We start from the raw sequence: 20,349 nt of genomic DNA, 5'->3' as shown, positions 1-20,349 counted from the left end.
CAGGATAATAGTACCTAACTCAGAGGAGTGATCTCAGGAATAAACCAAGGTAGAGGAAGCACCAAGCAGGATGCTGGACCCAGGACAAGGCCTGTGGGCCGGATAGGCCTGGCCACCGGCCACTGCACCTCCTTACCCTCCACAACGCCCACACCCACACTGCTCCGCCGCGTGTTCATCGGGGCCACAAAGAACCACTCGTTGGTCTTGTAGCTGTAGGCTTCCACCGATGCTAGGCCTGGGAGACAAGAGACTCATGAGACTTCCATGGCACCAGGCCTCACCCTGCTGTGTAAGAAGCAGTGAGGATGGGGGAGGAGTCCAAATGCAGGGGCTGGAAACCTAAATGTATGGCTCGGTGCCACCTCTGAATCACCATGTGGCCTGTGGCGACTCCCTCAAACACATCTGCAGTGTCTACCTGCGGGGACTATTAAGACTTGACCCAGAGAGTGGGCTGTGAAAGGACAGGGGGTGTGTCTGAAATGCATGGCAAACGTAGATCATAAAAACTGCAGAGTGAGATACTTTGATTCCAAGTAGTCACTTGAGGTAGCCTCACTGAACACCTATTCCAATCCCCTTTCCCCCAGCTTCGTCTGTCTTAGCAGTGGAAAGCTAAACACTTGCTTTCCAAGACTCCCTTGCAGCTAGGGGTGACCAAGTCAATGAGACCTAAGCAGAAGTCTATGGGGATTTTAGAAACGGCCTTTGCTTTTCTGATATAGATACCATTCTCCCCTGGAACACAAATGTGTTGGCTGGAGGTATAACAGCCATCTCATGATCATGAGAAAAAGGCCAAGAAAATCTAATCTTAAAGAATGGGGTCTCAATGTCCATGAGCCACTGGACCAACTCAGCCACTGCTAACCTCTAGGCTTCTTGTTTCATGTGTAAAGCAAAATCCCTCATGTTTTAAGGCACAGTTTAATCAGGTTCTCTACTTATAGCCAAAAGTAATTTCCAAAAGAAACAATGCACCACTACCCTTTCGTTCTCTGCCCCACTCACTAAAGGCAGCCTCCAGAGGGGCTAAAGCCCTGGAATTATATGAGTGAGGCAAAGAGAAGGCTGAGAAAAATCCCCAAATTGTGAAGACACAAATAAAAATTCAGAGAAGTAAAAAAACAGTGCTTTTCCTCTCCCTGGGGGCCAAAGGATATCATATTAGTTTAATAGAGCTACTGTTTACTGAGACACCTACCTGGCAGCATGAGCAGAGATGAGATCACCTCTCTGAGTTTATGTCAACTAATGGTTTCGGGTTGAAATTTTGAAGCTAGATAGATCCCAGAGGCAAGAAGGCTCACCTATGGTGAAAAAGCCTGGCAAAGCTTCAAGTGGGGTAGTAGAAAGGGCAACAGAAAAAATGGGCAGCCTGGCCCACTGCGTGACCTGAGCCAGGTTCCTTCCAAGTGCTGAACTCAGCTCCCTCATCTGTCTGGCAGAGGATCAAACTGGAGGCCTGAGGCACCCCCCAGCTAAGCATGCTCTCCTTCTAAGTCTCATCTTCTGAGTAAATAGGTTCCCAGACACTGAAAAGTAGGAAAGGGACTCTTCTGAGTCCTAGAAAGCCTAGTACATGGGCAGTTACATATTCTGTGTGCAAGAAGGCCTGGCTCTTCCCCTGAAAGCTGGATGAGGCAGAAGGGTGGTATCTCCCTGGGGCAGTAGCTACAAATGGACAGAAAGTTGGTCCAGAACTGGCTGAATAAAACAGGGTTTCATGGAGGGTGTGTCCCAGGCTAGGAGGGGTTGGGAACACACCCTGAACCTACCAGTACTGCCATCAAAGCCTCCCACCGCGTAGAGCAAGTCATTGAGCACCGCTGCGCCCAGCGTGCTCCGGCGCTCCTGCATGCTGGCAATGGATGTCCACTGGTCCTTCACGCCGTCATACACATCCACTGTCCGCACCCGCAGTGAGCCATTAAACCCTCCCACGGCATACACGTGGCCAGCCATGAACACCACACCTGAGGCACAGGAAACCGAGACATCAAGGTCAGGTCAGGCGCATGACTGCTCAAGTTGATGGATGACAATGGAGGAGCAAGACAGACACAGGAAAAGTCACCACCGAAGATACTTTAGATATTTGGCAGTCATGGGATTCACTGGATTTCTTTCCTACTTGCTTTTCTAATTTTGTCTGACTCAAGTAAATACTTGAATCAGCTTTAACTCCCCAAGCTCATAAGAACTGACCCCAAAAGAGCCAAAAACTGTGCAAGTGGCCGGGCGTGGTGGCTCATGCCTGTAATCCCAGTACTTTGGGAAGCCAAGGTGGGTGGATCACCTGAGGTCAGGAGTTCAAGACCAGCCTGGCCAACATGGTGAAACCCGTCTCTATTAAAAATGCAAATATTCGCCAAGCATGGTGGTGTGTGCCTGTAATCCCAGCTACTTGGAAGGCTGAGGTGAGAGAATCACTTGAAGCCAGGAGGCGGCGGTTGCAGTAAGCCAAGATCATGACGCTGCACTCCAACCTGGGTGACAGAACAAGACTGTCTTAAAACAAAAAAAAAAAAAAAGAAAAAAAAAAAAAAACTGTGCAGGAGGGAAAAGAAAGGGAGCCTGAAATGCACAGATGCTTGAGGAAACAAGGAGTAGCTCACGACTTCTGGCACAGAGTGGGGACCAGCAGGGGAAAAACAGCTTGCAGAACTGGGAGGCTGCTCACCTGCTCTGCATCTTCTGGAGGGAAGCTCAGCAATCTGATCCCACCGGTCCTCCTCGAAATCATAGCACTCCACACTGCGGATTGCCTTGGGTGCCTGGCCGCCAACCACAATCATGACCTCCAGAGAGACAAGTGGACATTAGCGGGGTCTCCCCAAAATCTGGATTTATGGTATCCCTGGTACTTCCACATGGCTTATCACTTAGGGTCTGTGGATGATCCAAGATGCCAGTTTACAGAGCTACATACATGGAGATGCTGCCCCTAGTCACCAACAGGTATGAGTATTCAAGAAAAGTCTAACAAGCATCTTCCCACAGAAACACAATCATAAGTTCTATTTCCCAAATGCCCCACTAGGGGCTATCTTGTGGGTGTGTGAAGCCACGTAGGGCATCATCTGTAATCTCAGTGTCCTCAAGATTGGGAATGGGAGGTGCTTAATCTTATATCAAAACAAACTTGAATATACTTTGAAAAAGAGTGCAGAATTTGGATGCATTTTTTAAAGTATTATTCAAAAGTATTTCTGAATGCCTAGAATGTAGGGTGCACTTATGCACTGCAGTATAGAAAAAACTTGTGAAAAACTCCTGTGAGGTGGTTATTACAAAAGTTATTAAACTGATGATGTTCTGAAAACTAGTGCTAGCAGTCCTATTTCCACAAGGTAGTAGCCGCCATTGCCAGGCACTATGTGAAATGTGTTGTCATTTACTCGTCACCACAGCTGTGAGGTAATCATCATCATCCACATTGACAGATAGGAAAGTAAAGCTCAGAGAACACATTAAGCGGCCCAAGGTCACACAGCTAGGAGTGTAGGCAGAGACTGAAATCCAAGTCTATCTGACAGAGGGTGAGGCCAGCCACCCCCGCAACTCCTGCTCTAGAGACAGGATCCAAGCAAACACAGCTGGTTGCATCTGTGTTTGTCAAAACACAGGTCACTTTCCATTAGTAAGTCATGAAATCAATTTAATGGATTATGACCAGCATATATATTTTTAAAAGTACGATAATAAGAATATTATTTCATGAAATATTTGTTTTAGTTGTACACACTTACATGTGTCTTCTGGATAGAAATTTAAATGCATTTTGTATTGCAAGGGCATGGTCAAAAACAATGAAAACTACTGCTCTGGTTAGGTTAATAGAACTGCAGTACTTAATTGTGGTATCACTGCTGTGACTTTGGTCACATGTTATTAATAAATAAATATTAAAGTACCAGTTACCTATAGTTTACATATTTTAATAAGCGTGTGCAAATTCATAGCTGTCCCCACAATGATGTCACTCTCACTCAATGGCATTCCGATATGCTTTCTTGAGTGGAGAGAAAGGGTGGAAGTTACAACCAGCAAATTCATTTGATCATTACCTGTAGCTTGTCTCCTTTACCCAGTGGTTCTCAAACTTGAGCATACATCAGAATCACCTAGAGGACTTGTGAAAACACAAGCTGCTGGGCCCTGTGCCCAGAGTGTGATTCGGTGGATCTGGAGTGGAGCCCAGAGGCTGCCTTTCTAACAAGTTCCCAGGTGCTGCTGCTGCTGCCACTCTAGGGTTCATACTTTGAGAACTACCTTTTTAATCCACACTGTGTAGATTTCCTGATGATATGCCATGAAAAACTTTTGCCATTATGAATTATCATAGGGCTTTTTACTTCCCCATGATGTATTTTTGGGGAGAGAAGTGCCCATCAAACTCTGTGTGAACTCGCAGGAGCACATCCCTCAAATGAACACTTCCCACCATACGGGAGGCAAAACCAGAGCTCACCATTACTACAGATCAATCTTTTATTCCCCAATATTCCAGAAGAGGCTCACCCACTGCCATGTGGGTGGTCACTGGTCATCAGATTTAGTCCATAGCTGTCTGTCACCAAAAGTGGGTGACCAGTGTTCAAAAATTCAGATATCAGTTCTGACTTCTAAAGCATTCCAAAGGAACCCAGGACACAAAGCCCAGCCTCGAGCTGCTGCTGCTGCTGCTTCCAGACAGAAACATTCTGTTCTTGACTTTCCTGGGTGCCTCAGTTCAGAGGGCCCACTGCCCTGTGTCAAGAGTAGCCTTTTTCAGAGTAAAGATGAATTCTACATTACTTCCCATCTGGAATTCTTTGCTTAGACAGGCATCCATGAACAGTTCAAGGGGGATGTTAATGAGCACAGCCCCTTGGCAAACTCCAGACAATGCCTAATCTACTCTTCAAGGGCAGAATTACGTGCTCGTAAATATGCCCAGAACTTGCATTGTCTTTCCGGTTTTGAGTTGGTAAAGCCAAACTGAAGGCAAATATTGCAAGATTTTCTTTGAAATCTGATTTCTGAAGCTGAGTGAGAATAAAAGCAGTTTTAAGTTTTCTTTCTGCAAGGACTTTAGGCACCCCACACCCTCCCACGTGCTGTTCCCTGACTCGAAACCTTCTTCCCAACTCTGAGCGCTCTGCCTTAACACCTGCTTATCTTTCAGGTCTCAGTTTACATGTTATTTCCTACAAATGGACTTCTCTGGCCTCCAAGTCAGAACTACACATCCATCCTCTGAGATTTCACCTGCCCTGTGGGTTCTGCATTGTGTTGGACCATCAGTGACTTGTCTTTTGCGCCTCTAGACGGTGAGCCCTGCCTGGGCAGAAGATGTATCTGCCTCAGTCACCAAGATAACTCCACAAACTTATGTTGCCAGGTAAAAGTGAGGGCTCAAGTATTTGTTTGGAATAAAGAATACATGAATAAAAAGTAAACAGCACATGCAAGGAGTTCAACAACAATACAGAGTTTTTAAAAATGAAAAAAGAAACTAAACTAGAATGCCATTTTCTTTAGTTAAAATATGTTGGAACACCAGATTAAAATTCTGGAGACAGTGAGGAAAAAACAAGCAAAATAAAAAGAGAAAGTGAGAGCTTTTTCCATCTTTTGACTCGACCACCAAAAGAAAGTTTGCTTATTCTTGGCATAAGCTATCCAGCTTCTTTTGTAAATTTAAAAAAAAAAGGGCAAAGTTTTCAGGAACCCTCACCATGCCCCAGAAACTATCTCCCACCAGGGAAGTAGAGGGTACATTCATATTGGAGAAAATCTACCACTCATCTCTGAGAATTTTCACAGAAACAGTGTTACAGAATGCAAATTTTGTAATGTTAAAGTAAAGCCTCAGTAGAAAGACAAAAATGATACACGACAGCTAGGTGCAGTGGCTCACACCTGTAATCCCAGTACTTTAGGTGGCACAGGCGGGTGGATCTCTTGAGTCCAGGAGCTCAAGACCAGCCTGGGCAACACGGTGAAACCCTGTCTCTACAAAAAATACAAAAAACTAGCTGGGTGTGGTGGTGCATTGCCTGTAGCCCCAGCTACTTGGAAGGCTGAGGTAGGAGAATCACCTGAGCCCAGGATTTTGAGGCTGCAGTGAGTTGTGATTGCAGCGCCACTCCACTCCAGTCTAGGCAACAGAGTGAGACCCTGTCTCAAAAAAAAAAAAAAAAAATAGGATACAAGATAAGGTTTTCAAAACAAACTTGCCTTTGAGCTCATAAAACCACTGGTAAGAGATGACTTTAAACATACGAAACTTGTACAACTATCTGAGAAAAGGAATTATGAGGTTTTGTGGGATAGGACCATCAGTTTCAGGGGTAGCTCAAGGCAGCGGGAAGAGCAGGTATACATCTGCTTCTCCCACAGGCATAGGAAACTCAATTTTTTTGTTTTATTTTTAGTTGGCATATAATAGGTACACATATTTATGGGGTAGAGTGTGATGTTTGGATATATGCATACATTGGGTAATGATCAAATCAGGGTAATCAGCATATCTACCAGCTCAAACACTTATTATTTCTTTGTGGTGAGAACATTCAAAATCCTCTCTTCTAGCTATTTTGAAATATACAATACATTATTGTTAACTATAGTCACCCTACTGTGTAATAGAACTCCAGAAGGTATTCCTCCTATCTAACTGTAACACAGTATCCATTGATCAGCCCCATCTCCCTTTCCCCATCTCCCCTCCCTCCTCCCTTCCACAGCCTCTGATAACCACTATTCTGCTCTCTACTTCTACGAGTTCGGCTGTTTTAGATTTCATATATAAGTGAAATCATGTGGTGTTTATCCTTCTATATGCCTGGGTTATTTCACTTAACATAATGTCCTCCAGGTTCATCCACGTTGTCACAAATGACAGGATTTCATCTTTTTATTTATTTATTTATTTTGAGACGGAGTCTCGCTCTGTCACCAAGGCTGGAGTGCAACGGCAGGATCTTGGTTCACTGCGACCTCTACCTCCCGGGTCCAAGCAATTCTCCTGCCTCAGCCTCCCAAGTAGCTAAGATTTCAGGTGCCTACCACCACACCCGGCTAATTTTCTGTATTTTCAGTAAAGACAAGGTTTCACCATGTTGGCCAGGCTGGTCTCAAACTCCTGACCTAAGGTGATCCACTCGCCTCAGCCTCCCAAAGTGCTGGGATTACAAGTGTGAGCCACTGTGCCCAGCCTTTTTATAGTTGAATAGTATATATACCACATTTTAAAATCCATTCATCTGTTGATGGGCACTTAGGTTGATTCTGTATTTTAGCTATTGTAAATACTGCTGAAATAAATATGAGAGTACAAATATCTCTTTGACATGCTGATTTAATTTCTTCGGATACATACCCAGTATTGACTGCAGGGTCATATGGTAGTTCTATTTTTAATTTTTCCTGGACCCATACAACCAACCAATATAGAATCATGAAGAAACAGAAAACTCAAACAGACCAATAACAAGCAACAAGATTGAATCACTAATAAAAAGTCTGCTATCAAAGAAAAGCACAGAACCTGACAGTTTCACTGCTGAATTCTACCAAACATTTAAAGAAGAACTAATACCAGTTATTCTCAAACTATTCTAAAATACTGAAAGGGAGGGAATCCTTCCAAATTCATTCTTTGAAGCCAGCACTCCTCTAATACCAAACTAGACAAGGACACGACAAAAAAGAAAACTAGAGACTGATATCCATGATGAACACAGATGCAAAAATCCACAACAAAATACTAGCAAATGAAATTCAACAGCACATTGAAAAGATCATTCACCATGATCAAACGGATTCATCCTAGGGATGCAAGGATGGTTCAACACTACACAAATGAATAAAAATGATACATCACATTAACAGAATCAAAGACAAAAACCACATGATCATTTCAATAGATGCAGAAAAAGCATTTGATAAAACTCAACATCCCTTCATAATAAAAACTCTCAACAAATTAGAAATAGAAGGAAAGTAACTCAACATAATAAAGGCCATATATGAAAAACACACAGCTAAAATCATACTAGAAAGGGGAAAGTAGAAAGTTTTTCCTCTAAGAACTGGAACAAGACAAGGATGCCCACTTTCTCCACTTCTATCCAACATAGTACTGGAAGTCCTAGCCAGAGCAATCGGGCAAGAGAAAGAAATGAAGTACATTCAAATTGAAAGGAGAAAGTCAAACTGTACCTGCTTGCAGAGAATATGATCTTATATATTAAAAAGCCTAAAGATGCCACCAAAAAACTATTAGAATGAATAAATGAATTCATTTATTCATTATACACTAATAGCGAACTACCTGAAAAAGAAATAAAGAAAAAAAACTCATTAACAGTAGCTACAAAAAAATAAAATACCTAGGAATAAATTTAACCATGGACGTAAAAGATCTCTACAATGAAAACTATAAAACATTGATGAAAGAAATTGAAGAGGACACAAATAAATGGAAAGATATTCCATGATCATGGATTGAAAGAATTAATAAGGTTAAAATGCTTATACTACCTAAAGCAATCTACAGATTCAGTGTAATCCCCATCAAACTACCAATGACATTCTTCACAAAAAAAATAGGAAAAAAAATTCTAAAACTCATATGGGACCACAAAGGATCCTGAATAGCCAAACCATCTAGAGTAAAAGGAACGAAGCTGGCGGCATCATGCTACCTGACTTCAAAATATACAGCAAAGCTAGAGTAACTAAAACATCATGGTACTGGCATAAAAACAGACACATAGATCAATGGAATAAATTAGAGAACCTAGAAATAAATCCACACATTTACAGCCAACTGATTTTTGACAAACGTGCCAAAAGCACACATTTGACAAGGTGTTAGTACCCAAAATGTATAAGGAACTCAAACAACTAAATAACAGAAAAACAGATAATCTGATTCAAAAATAGGCAAAAAGATCTAAATAGATATTTCTCTTAAAAAGATATATGAATGACCAACAAGTGTATGAAAAAAAATGTTCAACATTACTATTCATCTAGGAAATGCAAATGAAAACCACGAGACATCACCTCACCCCAATTAGAATGTCTACTGTAGAAAAGACAAAAGATAACAAATGCTGGCAAGGATGTGGAGAAAGAGGAACTCTTATGCCCTGCTGGTGGGAATGTAAATTAGTACAGCCCAGTATGGTCAAAAGAAATCCAATTTTTACGGTAGGTGTTGCAAGAAGCCATCATACATGGAGCACTATACCCACTATTGTGTTGATCATACAGAGTAAAAAGAATAAATTTCTTATCATGAGTGCTAATGGATACTTGTTTCCATGGATACCTGATGTTAGCAACCAGTTAGGCAAATATAAGTATTTCCCACAGTCTACACGTATCACATCTCTGAAATCACAAACTTCTAGCTACTTAAGAAGACCACAAGATGTCAGAGAAAGAGACGTGAACCATTCTCTCCTATATGCCCTCATTTTATATTTCAGAAACACTCAGGCCCAGGGAGTTCTTTCTTTTCCCAACACTCCTAAACCCCAATATACTTAAGATTAATATGCCTTCATTAGAAATTAATCAAATCAGCCTATTTAATGATCACTATTTTTAACATTTATCTTTCAAGGTAACCCTGAGTAAGAACTATCAGTCATCTAGGAATCACAAACTAAAGAACTGGCTCTAGGTGAACAATTGTGCTAGACTGAACATAATTTAATCACTCTGGTGAACTGCAGCATACGTAGGAGTTTGGCAGGGTGCCTCAGGGTTCTTGATCCCAAGTCTTAACTGTCACTATGTTGAAGGCTGCAGAAGTTCTGGTGAATGGAGGTTCTCTGGTTGACAGATTGAGTGAGCTGAACTCCACTGTAGCAGGAATGGTTATTAGATACCTCCCAAGGAAAACACTCTCATTTTGAAAAGTCAAATAGCCATTTATTTTAGGAAGACTAGTAAGCCCATGGAAAAGACTACCTGATTCCTTAGGAAGGAAATTTTACTCCCAGCATAACATTTTTTTAAATTAATATATAATGCTCTCTTGTTTACATAGATGATTCTGATTCCACCAGCATGACTGTGGGATTGAAGGCATGTTGGTCCCTCCTCACTGAAATCACAACCACCCTGTGTCTGAGAGCCATTAGGTGCCAGAGACTAGCCAGGGAAAGGGACAATCCATGAAGAGTGTAGAGATTTCCAGCCTACGTGTAGATTAAGACCCTAGCCCTGGCCTCAGGACTACATAGGTCATTCAAATTTCCACTCAGTTGAAAGGAACAATCTGGGCTCTACACACTTTTTTCATCGGGCAAGAGTAGAATGTATGTCCAAACTCTCTTCTGTGACCGGTGAGCTGGGCAGGAGGCAGGCCCAGCCAGTCGGTCCCTCGGGCCAGGGCAGGAAGCGAGACTCTCTCTTACCCTGGTGCGTGGGGCCGCAGGGCTAACACCAGCAATTCATCCGAAGGAGCATGTCGAGGTCGAGCCAGAAGACTTGTCCAAGCAGGTTCCTGAGCAACAGTTGCTCTAGGCAAGTACTGATAGCAAGGTGCAGAGACAATGGGGGTCTGAGAACCAGGTAATATGAGGTCAAGGCCCGGTGGAGAGAAGAAGAGTGGAAAAAATGGGCTTTGGAATCAGACACATCCAGGCCCAAATATAGTATCAGCCCAGTCACTATATAACTGTGTGGCTATGAGATGAGCAAGACATTTAACCTTCCTAAGCCTCATTTTCATAACTTGTAATATCAGGATAATAGGATGCTTCCCGTATGGGTGTCAGGAGGCTTAAATGATATGAAGCACTTAGCACAATGCTTGCTAAACAGTAAACACTAAATGTTATCTGATTAACACTAGTGTCATTATTAGCTTCTAAGACAGGTGCTAAAAAACAGATTCCCAATGAAAGGTGGAAAAGGATACAATGAACCTGTGAAGGGAGGGTAAGTACCACTAATTCTAGGGGTGATTATGGGGCTTTTTCAGGACCCCAGGGTGCTTGCCAGGGTGCGGACCAAGGTGGAAAGGGGCAGTGCCCATCCAGGGGCCTGGGCCAAATGAGAGGTCATCCCACCCACCCTGTCAACAGCTTCTTCCAACACCATCTACTGAAAGCAGGACAGCCCAACTCAGGAGCAAGCCACCCACTTCCAATCCAAATGGCGTTTCAGTAGCATTTTTAAAGAGCTGAATAGAGATGCCAACTGAACTGGAATGACAGTGAAAAGTGCCAGGTTCAGTACATTTCCAAAAGGTTCATTTGCATCTTCCTGAAACCTCATTTCCTTGCTGCCATCTGTGGAACAGGGTAACGTAGGAGACTTCTGAGTGGCTGGGAGGCAGCTTCGGGTTGTCCATGGCAACACAGCCTCAGGGAAAGTGCTGGGCGGTGAATGTGTGGGAGCCAAGATGATGCTGTTAGCTGTTCCGGCTGGAATGTGTCAGTATGCTCTGTGCATATATGGCTCAGGAAAAACACCCTTATTAGCCTCTGCAGCTATCTCAAGGCAGAGTCCTGTTCCTCTCAGGGAAGGGACTTGGCTGGCAAACAGAGTTACTGCTGAGAATTACTGAATATAGTGCCAGTCTCTCTCCACCACGTTGTTTTTCAAGTTTGCTCTGCTAGAAAGCCTATCTGGACTGAATTTATGAAAGCCAAAAACAGCCTGCCCTTGGAATTCCCATGCCTGCTTCTCCAACTAGTCCAATTATCTCCTAATTTCTCTCTTCCTCTACTTATTTGGTTGTTCTTATATGTCTATCTTACTTTCTCAGAGAGACTTCTTAAAATTAAAAGTCCCCAAAGGACAGGAATCAGGTTTCTTTCAACACAGCATTCGGCTATAATGCTTTTGTGACATTTGGAAGCAATATAATAAAACAGTTTGGAGCGCAGGGCGTCAGGCCAGTCATCCTAGGCTTAAACCTCAACTCACTCGGCCATTTACTAATTGTGCTTTAAAGACGGGTCACAAATTCTGTGATACTTCTACACTCAGACATGGAACTTAATACCTCTCCCCTTGAGTGTGGGCTAGACTTAGTGACTTGTATCTAGCAAATAAAAGACAGAAGTGATGGGACATGGATTTTGACATTAGGTTATAAAAAGACTACAGCTTCTGTGTTAGGTGTGCGCGCTCATTTTCCTGCTCTAGAATCACTTTCTCTGGAAGAAAGCCAGCATGTCATGAGGACACTCAAGCAGCTTATGGAGAGGCCCACATGGCAAGAAGCAGGTCTGCCAGCAACCACATGAGTGAGCTTAGAATCAGATCCTCCCCAAACAAGCCTTGAAATAACTGCACCCTGACCAACAGCTTGACTGTATGACCCTGGACCAAAAGGACCCAGCTAAGCCACTCCAGGATTCCTGCCCATAGAAACTGTGAGATGACAGATGTTTACTGTGTTAAGCCATCAGAGTTAGGGTAATTTGTAATGCAGAAATAGATAACTAATGCATAATGAGTGGGTGACAGAACCCAAGGTCCAACTTCCTCATCTGCAAAATGAGGATAATTACAGTTATGAAAATCCTATGAGATACAAATATAAGTCACTTAGCCCAGTGGCTGGCACATGATAAGTGCTCAGTAATTGGTATCTGCTGTTATCATTATTGTGGGGATTACTATCATGTAGTGATTAAAAGCCCAGGTTTTGAGTCAGCCAGACCTGGATTCAAGTCCTCACACTGCCACTTAAGAGCTGTAAAACCCTGGGCAAGTCACTCAGTCTTACTCAATCTCACTGAATCTTGGTTTTCTCCAACATTAAAGCCTCCAGAGTTGTAATAAAGACAAAATGAGATAATGGGCATTAAGTACTTAGGCTAACAACACAAAGAAGTTGCTCAGTAATTAGTATTTAAACAATACTACTTGTATTATCAATACCTTCAGTGATGAAGACCAGGACAATGACCCAGAGAAGAAGATGCAAAGTACAAATTATTCTAAGTGGTCACCAGAGGATGTAAACCAGTTTTCTCCTGCAGTCACCTGAACCAGTTTCTGGATGTTCACTCTCACAGACAATTCGCATTTTACCTTGGAGACACAGCTCCTGTCAGCTCCTGCAGAAAGCTTTCCTTAATTCCTTACCCCTCTCTGTGCTCCCAGAGTGTTTTGCCTGTACCCCTATGGGGGCGTTTACTCACTCCATTGTAATTGTCCTTTCACAGCTGTTTCCCCTCCTTCTGGTCTGGGAGTCCCCTGGAGAAGAGACCAGTTCATATCAGCCTTCATGAATCCAGTACTTACCCCAGTGCCTGGCAATTAGTGGTTTCTCTATGGAAGTATGTTGGATGAGTGAATTAAAAAGTAATGAATCGGCCAGGCACAGTGGCTCACGCCTGTAATCCAGCACTTTGGGGGGCTGAGGAGGGCGGATCACCAGAGGTCAGGAGTTCGAGACCAGCCTGACCAACATAGTGAAACCTCATCTCTACTAAAAATACAAAAAATGTAACTGGGCATGGTGGCAGGCACCTGTAATCCCAGCTACTTGGGAGGCTGAGGCAGGAGAATCGCTTGAACCCGGGAGTCAGAGGTTGCAGTGAGCCAAGGTCATGCCATTGCACTCCAGCCTGGACAACAAGAGCAAAACTCCATCTCAAAGAAAAGTAATGAATTAATGCATACATGATTGTTTATAGCTGGATTTCAGATTTTGAAAGAAAGAAAGAAAGGAAGGAAGGAAGGAAGGAAGGAAGGAAGGAAGGAAGGAAGGAAGGAAGGAAGGAAGGAAGGAAGGAAGGAAGGGAAAGAAAGAAAGAAAGAAAGAAAGAAAGAAAGAAAGAAAGAAAGAAAGAAAGAAAAAGAAAGAAAGAAAGAAAGAAAGAAAGAAAGAAAGAAAGAAAGAAAGAAAGAAAAAGAAAGAAAGAAAGAAAGAAAGAAAGAAAGAAAGAAAGAAAGAAAGAAAGAAAGAAAGAGAAGAAAAAGAAAAACAAAGAGCTTTACAACCCTTCTAATCCTCTAGAAACGACAATTGGATTCATTCTAATCTGGACTTGTAGGCTTGAATCAAACTAGGGTCAACCTACATTAGTGATCAAAGGAGGATATAAAGTAGGATATAAATCTTCACTAAAGCCATGTGAAAACACAGGTATGAATGCTGATAAGCCCATCAGGAAAAAATGAGGGGTAATATAAATGGTCAGTATTAAGTATTAATAAATAATGAGGTTATTTCATCTTTAAAAATGTATTTCTTTAATTGAGGTCATGTGCCAAGGACACAGATGAGTAACGCCTGCTGCCATGGAACCTACAGTTGCGTTGAGGAGCTAACACTCTAGAAGAGAGCCCAAAATGCATGCCTGAAGCATCAGTCTGGGCTACTCAGTAATCTTCTGAAACTACTGTCCTTGTTGTTCAGAAAGCAATGAAGCCATCACCAACCTGACCTCTCCCCCATTAAATAAGCTTTCTAACCAATTACATTTCTACATATCAGCAATAAACAATTAGAAATTGGAATTTCAAAAGAAAACATTTACAATAGCATCTAAAACTATAAAATACCCAGGGATATATCTAACAAAAGACACATAAGACCCATAAACTGAAAACTATACAACACTGATGAGAGAAATTAAAGAAGACCTGCATAAATGGAGTAATACTGTGTTCATGGATCTAAAGATTTAATATTATTAAGATGGTAGTTCCCCCATTTGATCTAGAGATTTAATACCATTCCAAGCAGAACCCCTACAAGCTTTTTTGTAGATAGACAAGTTGATTCTGAAATTTAATGGAAATGCAAAGGACCCAGATTCACAAAAACAACACTGAAGAACAAAACCGGAGGACTCATACTACCTAATTTCAAGACTTACTAGAAAGGTAGTAATCGAGGCCACATGGTATTGGTGTAAAGGTAGACAAATAGATAAAATGGAACAGAAGAGAGCCTGGAAATAGATGAACACATATACAATCAATTATTTATAACAAAAGTAACAGGGTAATTCAATGGAGAACAGAGAATCTTCCCAATAAATGGTGTGGAACAACTGGACATTCATATGCAAAACAAATGAGTCTTAGACTCTCACCTCATGCACCATATTAAAACCAAAAAAAATTTCTCAAAATGGATCCATAGGCCTAAATGTAAAACCTAAAACTACTAGAAGAAAGTATAGGAGAAAATCTGTGACTTCAAATTAGGCAAAGATTTTTTTAGATAGAACACAAAATAAACCATAACAGAAAAAAAATTGAAAAACTTAAAACTTATGCTCTTCCAAGTACAGTATAGCCACCATGGAAAACAGTGTGGAACTTGCTCAAAAAAAATAAAAACAGAACTACCATATAATCCAGCAATCCCATTATTGGGTATATATCCAAAGGAAATGAAATCAGTATGTCAGAGCAATACCTACTGTCATGTTCACTGCAGCATTAGTTGCAATAGCCAAGATGTGGAATCAAGCTAAATGTCCATCAACAGATGACTGCATAAAGAAACTGTGGTATACATACTTAGTAGAATACTCTTTAGCCTTAAAAAAGAAGGAAATCCTGTCATCAGTGACAATATGGATGAACCTGGAGGATATTACATTAAGTGAAATAAGCAGGGCACAAAAGGACAAATAACATACAATCTCATTCATCGCGGAATCTAAAAAAGTTAAACCCATAGAAGCAGAGAATAGAACGGTGGTTACCAAGGGATGGGGAAGGGGTTGGCCGGGAAGATGTTGATCAAAGGATACGAAATTTCAGTGAGATGGGAGAAATACCTTTAAGAGATTTATAGTACAACATGGTGACTATAGTTAATAACAATGTATTGTATTCTTGAAAATAGTTAAGAGAATAGATTTTGGCCAGGCGTGGTGGCTCAAGCCTGTAATCCCAGCACTTTGGGAGGCTGAGACGGGCAGATCACGAGGTCAGAAGATCGAGACCATCCTGGCTAACACGGTGAAACCCCATCTCTACTAAAAAAATACAAAAAGGCCGGGCGCGGTGGCTCAAGCCTGTAATCCCAGCACTTTGGGAGGCCGAGACGGGCGGATCACGAGGTCAGGAGATCGAGACCATCCTGGCTAACACGGTGAAACCCCATCTCTACTAAAAAATACAAAAAACTAGCCGGGCGAAGTGGCGGGCGCCTGTAGTCCCAGCTACTTGGGAGGCTGAGGCAGGAGAATGGCGTGAACCCGGGAGGCGGAGCTTGCAGTGAGCTGAGATCCGGCCACTGCACTCCAGCCTGGGCGACAGAGCATGACTCCGTCTCAAAAAAAAAAAAAAAAAAAAAAAAAAAAAAAAAAAAAAAAAAAAAAAAAACTAGCCGGGTGAGGTGGCAGGCGCCTGTAGTCCCAGCTACTCGGGAGGCTGAGGCAGGAGAAGGGCATAAACCCAGGAGGCGCAGCTTGCAGCGAGCTGAGATCCGGCCACTGCACTCCAGCCTGGGCAACAGAGCGAGACTCCGTCTCAAAAAAAAAAAAAAAAAAAAAAAAAGAGTATAGATTTTAAGTGTTCTCACCACAAAAAAAAAAAATAAGTATATGAGGTAATACATATGTTAATTAGCTAAATTTAGCCATTCCACAATGTAACTATATTTCAAAACCTCATGTTGTACATGATAAATGCATATAACTTTTGTCAATTAAAAAATTAATTAGTTAAAAAACTATCTTCCAAAGATACTGCTAAGAAAATGAAAATATAAGGCACGGGTTGGGAGAAAATATTTACACAATATATATCTTATTAAAGACTTGTATCCAGAATATATAAAGAACATTTACAACTCAATAAGAAAATAATAACCCAACTTTTCAAATGGGCAAAAGATTTTAACAGACACTTTACCAAAGAAGAAATATGGGTGGCAAATAAGCACATGAGAAAATCTTAACCGCATAGCGATTAGAGAGATGCATATTAAAACCATAGTGATATACCACCACATACCTACTAGAATGGCTAAAATTTTTTTAAAATAGATAATGTCAAGTAGTAGCAGGACTGCAGAATAACTGAAACTCATATATTGCTGGTGGAAATGCATAATAGTACAGTCATTTTAAAAAACAATTTATCAATTTCTTATAAAGTTAAACATATACTTACCATATAACCCAGCAATCCTACTCCTAGGTATTTACCCAAGAGAAATTAAAACATATGTCCACACAAAGATCTGTAAGTGAAATCACAGCAGCTTTATTTGTAACAGCCAAAAACTGGATACCCAAATGTCCACCAACTGGTGAATGAATAAATTATGGTCCATCCATACAATGGAATGTTACTTAGTGATAAAAAGGAATGAGCTCCTGATACATGCAACAACGGGGATGAATCTCAAATGCATTATGGTAAGAAAAAGAAGCCAAGCTCAAAGGACTACATACAGCATGATTCCATTTATATGACACTCTAGAAAAGGCAAAACCGTAGGGACAGAATTCAGATCAGTAGTTGTCAGAGGCTGGGGGTAGAAGAAGAGGATTGACTACAAAGCAGCACATGGAAACTTTTTGTAGTGATTAAAATATTCTATGTTTTGATTGGGATGGTGGTTACATGATGGTGCATTTGTAAAATCTTATCACATATCTCTAAAAAGTGTGAGTTTTACTGCATATAAATTATTATACCTCAACTAATCTAAAAGAAATCTCTTTAAACCGCTACCAAAACCTCAAAGCTGTTTCTCAGGAAGCAGTTTGGTGTAAAAAGAAAAGCATGGATTTTGGAGTGAGACAGACCAAACCCCAGCACTGCACTTAGCCAGTACTTAACTGGGCAAATTTCTTAACCTCTCTGAGTAATCTCAGTAAAGTGGGGATATGAATAGTACAGACCTATTACTGTGATGATTTATTAAGACAGTACACGATCTGATAATCCCTAAGTAATCATTTCCCTCAGCATACCCCATTCATTCTTCAAGCCCTCAGTGGGGATCCCCTCACTAATTTAAGTGCTCAAACAATGGTGATGAGAGTATAGTTTAAGAAGCAGGTTAGACAACATAACCTTAAATCATTCAAGGATTGAATACAGGAGAACAATGAGACAAACAGCAGTGATGTCTTCTTTATTTCTTTCTTTAACAGATTCTAAGGAAGTCATGGTTTCAGTTGCCTGCAGAAGGCCCAGGAATCTAAATGTCTTCATTCAGAAAATAAATGTTTCTTAAGGAGTAGGGTAGACAGAAGGATGGCTTTGACCTCCTGAAACAAGGGGTAGACTCTTTCTCAACTACAGATTCAATCCCTAGGATGAAACAGGGGTGATGGTGGAGCAGCTCTCAGCATGCTTCGTCTAGGCTCAGGCACAAACTGGGCTTTAATTTTCAAACTATCTTTTTATGGGTATATGTGGTAAGAGCTAGACATGGAGTCCAGAAAAGGAGAAGTCACTAGGTATGGTTTCTACACAAAAAAGCTGGGCCAGCACTGAACCATTCCCTTAGCTCCAAGCTACACTCCTCAGGCAAAGATGTCATTCATCTGATATTATAGAGGATGAGAACCACAGCTTCCAAAGGGAAATGTCACAGACGGAACACCAGCTGAAAACCCAGGGAAGTAAAAATGCTAAATAAAAAGCAGTGCACTTAGAATCAACATTCTCAAGACATGAAGCTTGTGGAAACTTAGATCATAATAAAGATAGTATTCAAACCAATGGGGGAAAAGGGGAATTAATGAATAAAATAACCTTGAGACAACTGGCTCATCATTTGCAATACAAATAAAACTGAATCCCTGACCTCACTCCTTACACACACAAAATAATTTTAAGTGCATCAAAGATTCAAATGTAAAACAAAAATTATAAAGGTACTTGAAGAAAACATGGGGACATTCTTTAAATCATTTCAGAGTAAAGAAAATATTTCTAAACATGACACAAAACCCAAGCTATAAAGCAAAAGATAGATCAATTTGACTCCTTAAAAACTGGGGTTTTTTGGACTAAAAAATTACTATAAGCAAGAGACAAACTGCAAACTAAGAAAAAACGTATTTGAAATATATACATTCAAAGGCCTAACCTCTTTAATGTACAAACAGCCTTTAAAAACTATAAATAAGGCCAGGCACAGTGGCTCACACCTATAATTCCAGCATTTTGGAAGGCCAACGTGGGTGGATTGCTTGAGCTCAGGAGTTCGAGACCAGCCTAGGCAACATGGCAAAAACCTGTCTCTACAAAAAAATTAAAAGAAAAAAAATTAGCTGGGTGTGGTGGCACACACCTACAGTCCCAGCTACTCGGGAGGCTGAGGTAGGAGGATCGCTTGAGCTTGGAAGGTTGAAGCTGAAGTGAGCTGAGATCACTCCACTGCACTCTGGCCTGGGTACAAGACCAAGACTCTGCCTCAAGAAGAAAACAAAGGAATAAAAAAAATATTAATAAAAAATATACAATCTAACAGAAAAATGAGCTAGGGACATGAACAGAGAATTCTCCAAAATAGAAATACAACTGCCAATAACCATATGAAACCAAGATGAATCTCACTCCCAATGAAAGAAATATGAACTCAAACCTGATGCCATCTTTTAAAGGATACAATTAAAAAAAAAAAAAAAAAGGAAATTACTGCAAAGCCCATCAGTAGAGGACTGTCTATAACATGTACATAATAGTGCATAAAATTAAGTACCAGGTACTATTACAATTTAAATGCTGATTTCACCTATATGATAATATTAAAAGCAGTCTACACCACATGGTTGCATGGGGGGCAAATATTTCAATCTGTGTAGCGATACACTGTACATTTTTATCTATCTGTGAAAAAGTGCACAGAGACATGTCTGAAAGAAAACTTTCCAAATAATAGCAGATTTCTTACCCTAGGAGACATTTCAAGTGACTTTTACTTAATTTCAAAATTGTAGTATCCTTTTAATAATCTACAATAAGCACATATGTCTATAATTAAAGAAAGCTAAGTTATTTTCATTTTGAAAAATATTGAAGAAGTTTCTATGCAATATTCCAACCAAACAAAACAAAAGGCATCAACCTGCAGTAAGACCAATGTCCAGCCAGACCAAGGCCTTGCCTTGCAGCTATGCCTTCTTCTAACCGGCACTAGGCAACATGAGGCCAGCAGGCAAATATGCACTCTCAGGTTTACGAAGGTGAAGCCAGGTGCAGGATGGTATGGGTTCAGAAAACAGGTATGGAGAGTGATAAAGACTCAGTTCAAATGCTGATTCTACCACATTAGCTGTGTTGACCTTGGGCAAATAAATTAACTTCTCTGAACCTCAGTTTCCTCCTTTATAAAACTAGGATAACTATCTTTACGTTGTAGAGTTGTTGAAAAGATTAAATAAG

At 41.1% G+C, this 20,349-nt stretch overlaps 1 protein-coding gene across 4 annotated transcripts in view; it reads right to left on the bottom strand.

The window, feature by feature from the left end:
* The window catches only part of KLHL3 (kelch like family member 3), a 117,737-nt gene that overhangs the window by 19,536 nt on the left and 77,852 nt on the right, over nucleotides 1-20,349 (bottom strand). For 3 of the 4 annotated variants that reach the window (XR_007726823.1, XM_050795621.1, XM_050795620.1), the window contains exons 9-11: nucleotides 2,687-2,804; nucleotides 1,782-1,979; nucleotides 137-238 (exon numbers count right to left, since the gene is read on the bottom strand). Coding sequence is in view for 3 of the 4 variants with exons in the window: in XM_050795621.1 (XP_050651578.1) it covers nucleotides 137-238; nucleotides 1,782-1,979; nucleotides 2,687-2,804 (418 nt within the window). In the remaining variant the exon portion in view is untranslated. The remainder of the gene's footprint in view (nucleotides 1-136; nucleotides 239-1,781; nucleotides 1,980-2,686; nucleotides 2,805-20,349) is intronic. The other variant, XM_050795622.1, reaches the window with a different exon arrangement.

The sequence above is a fragment of the Macaca thibetana genome, chromosome 6 (genome assembly GCF_024542745.1).
Source record: "Macaca thibetana thibetana isolate TM-01 chromosome 6, ASM2454274v1, whole genome shotgun sequence".
Lineage (NCBI taxonomy): Eukaryota > Metazoa > Chordata > Mammalia > Primates > Cercopithecidae > Macaca > Macaca thibetana.
Note: the sequence above shows the minus strand (reverse complement) of the source record. Positions and strands in the feature narration are given on the sequence as shown.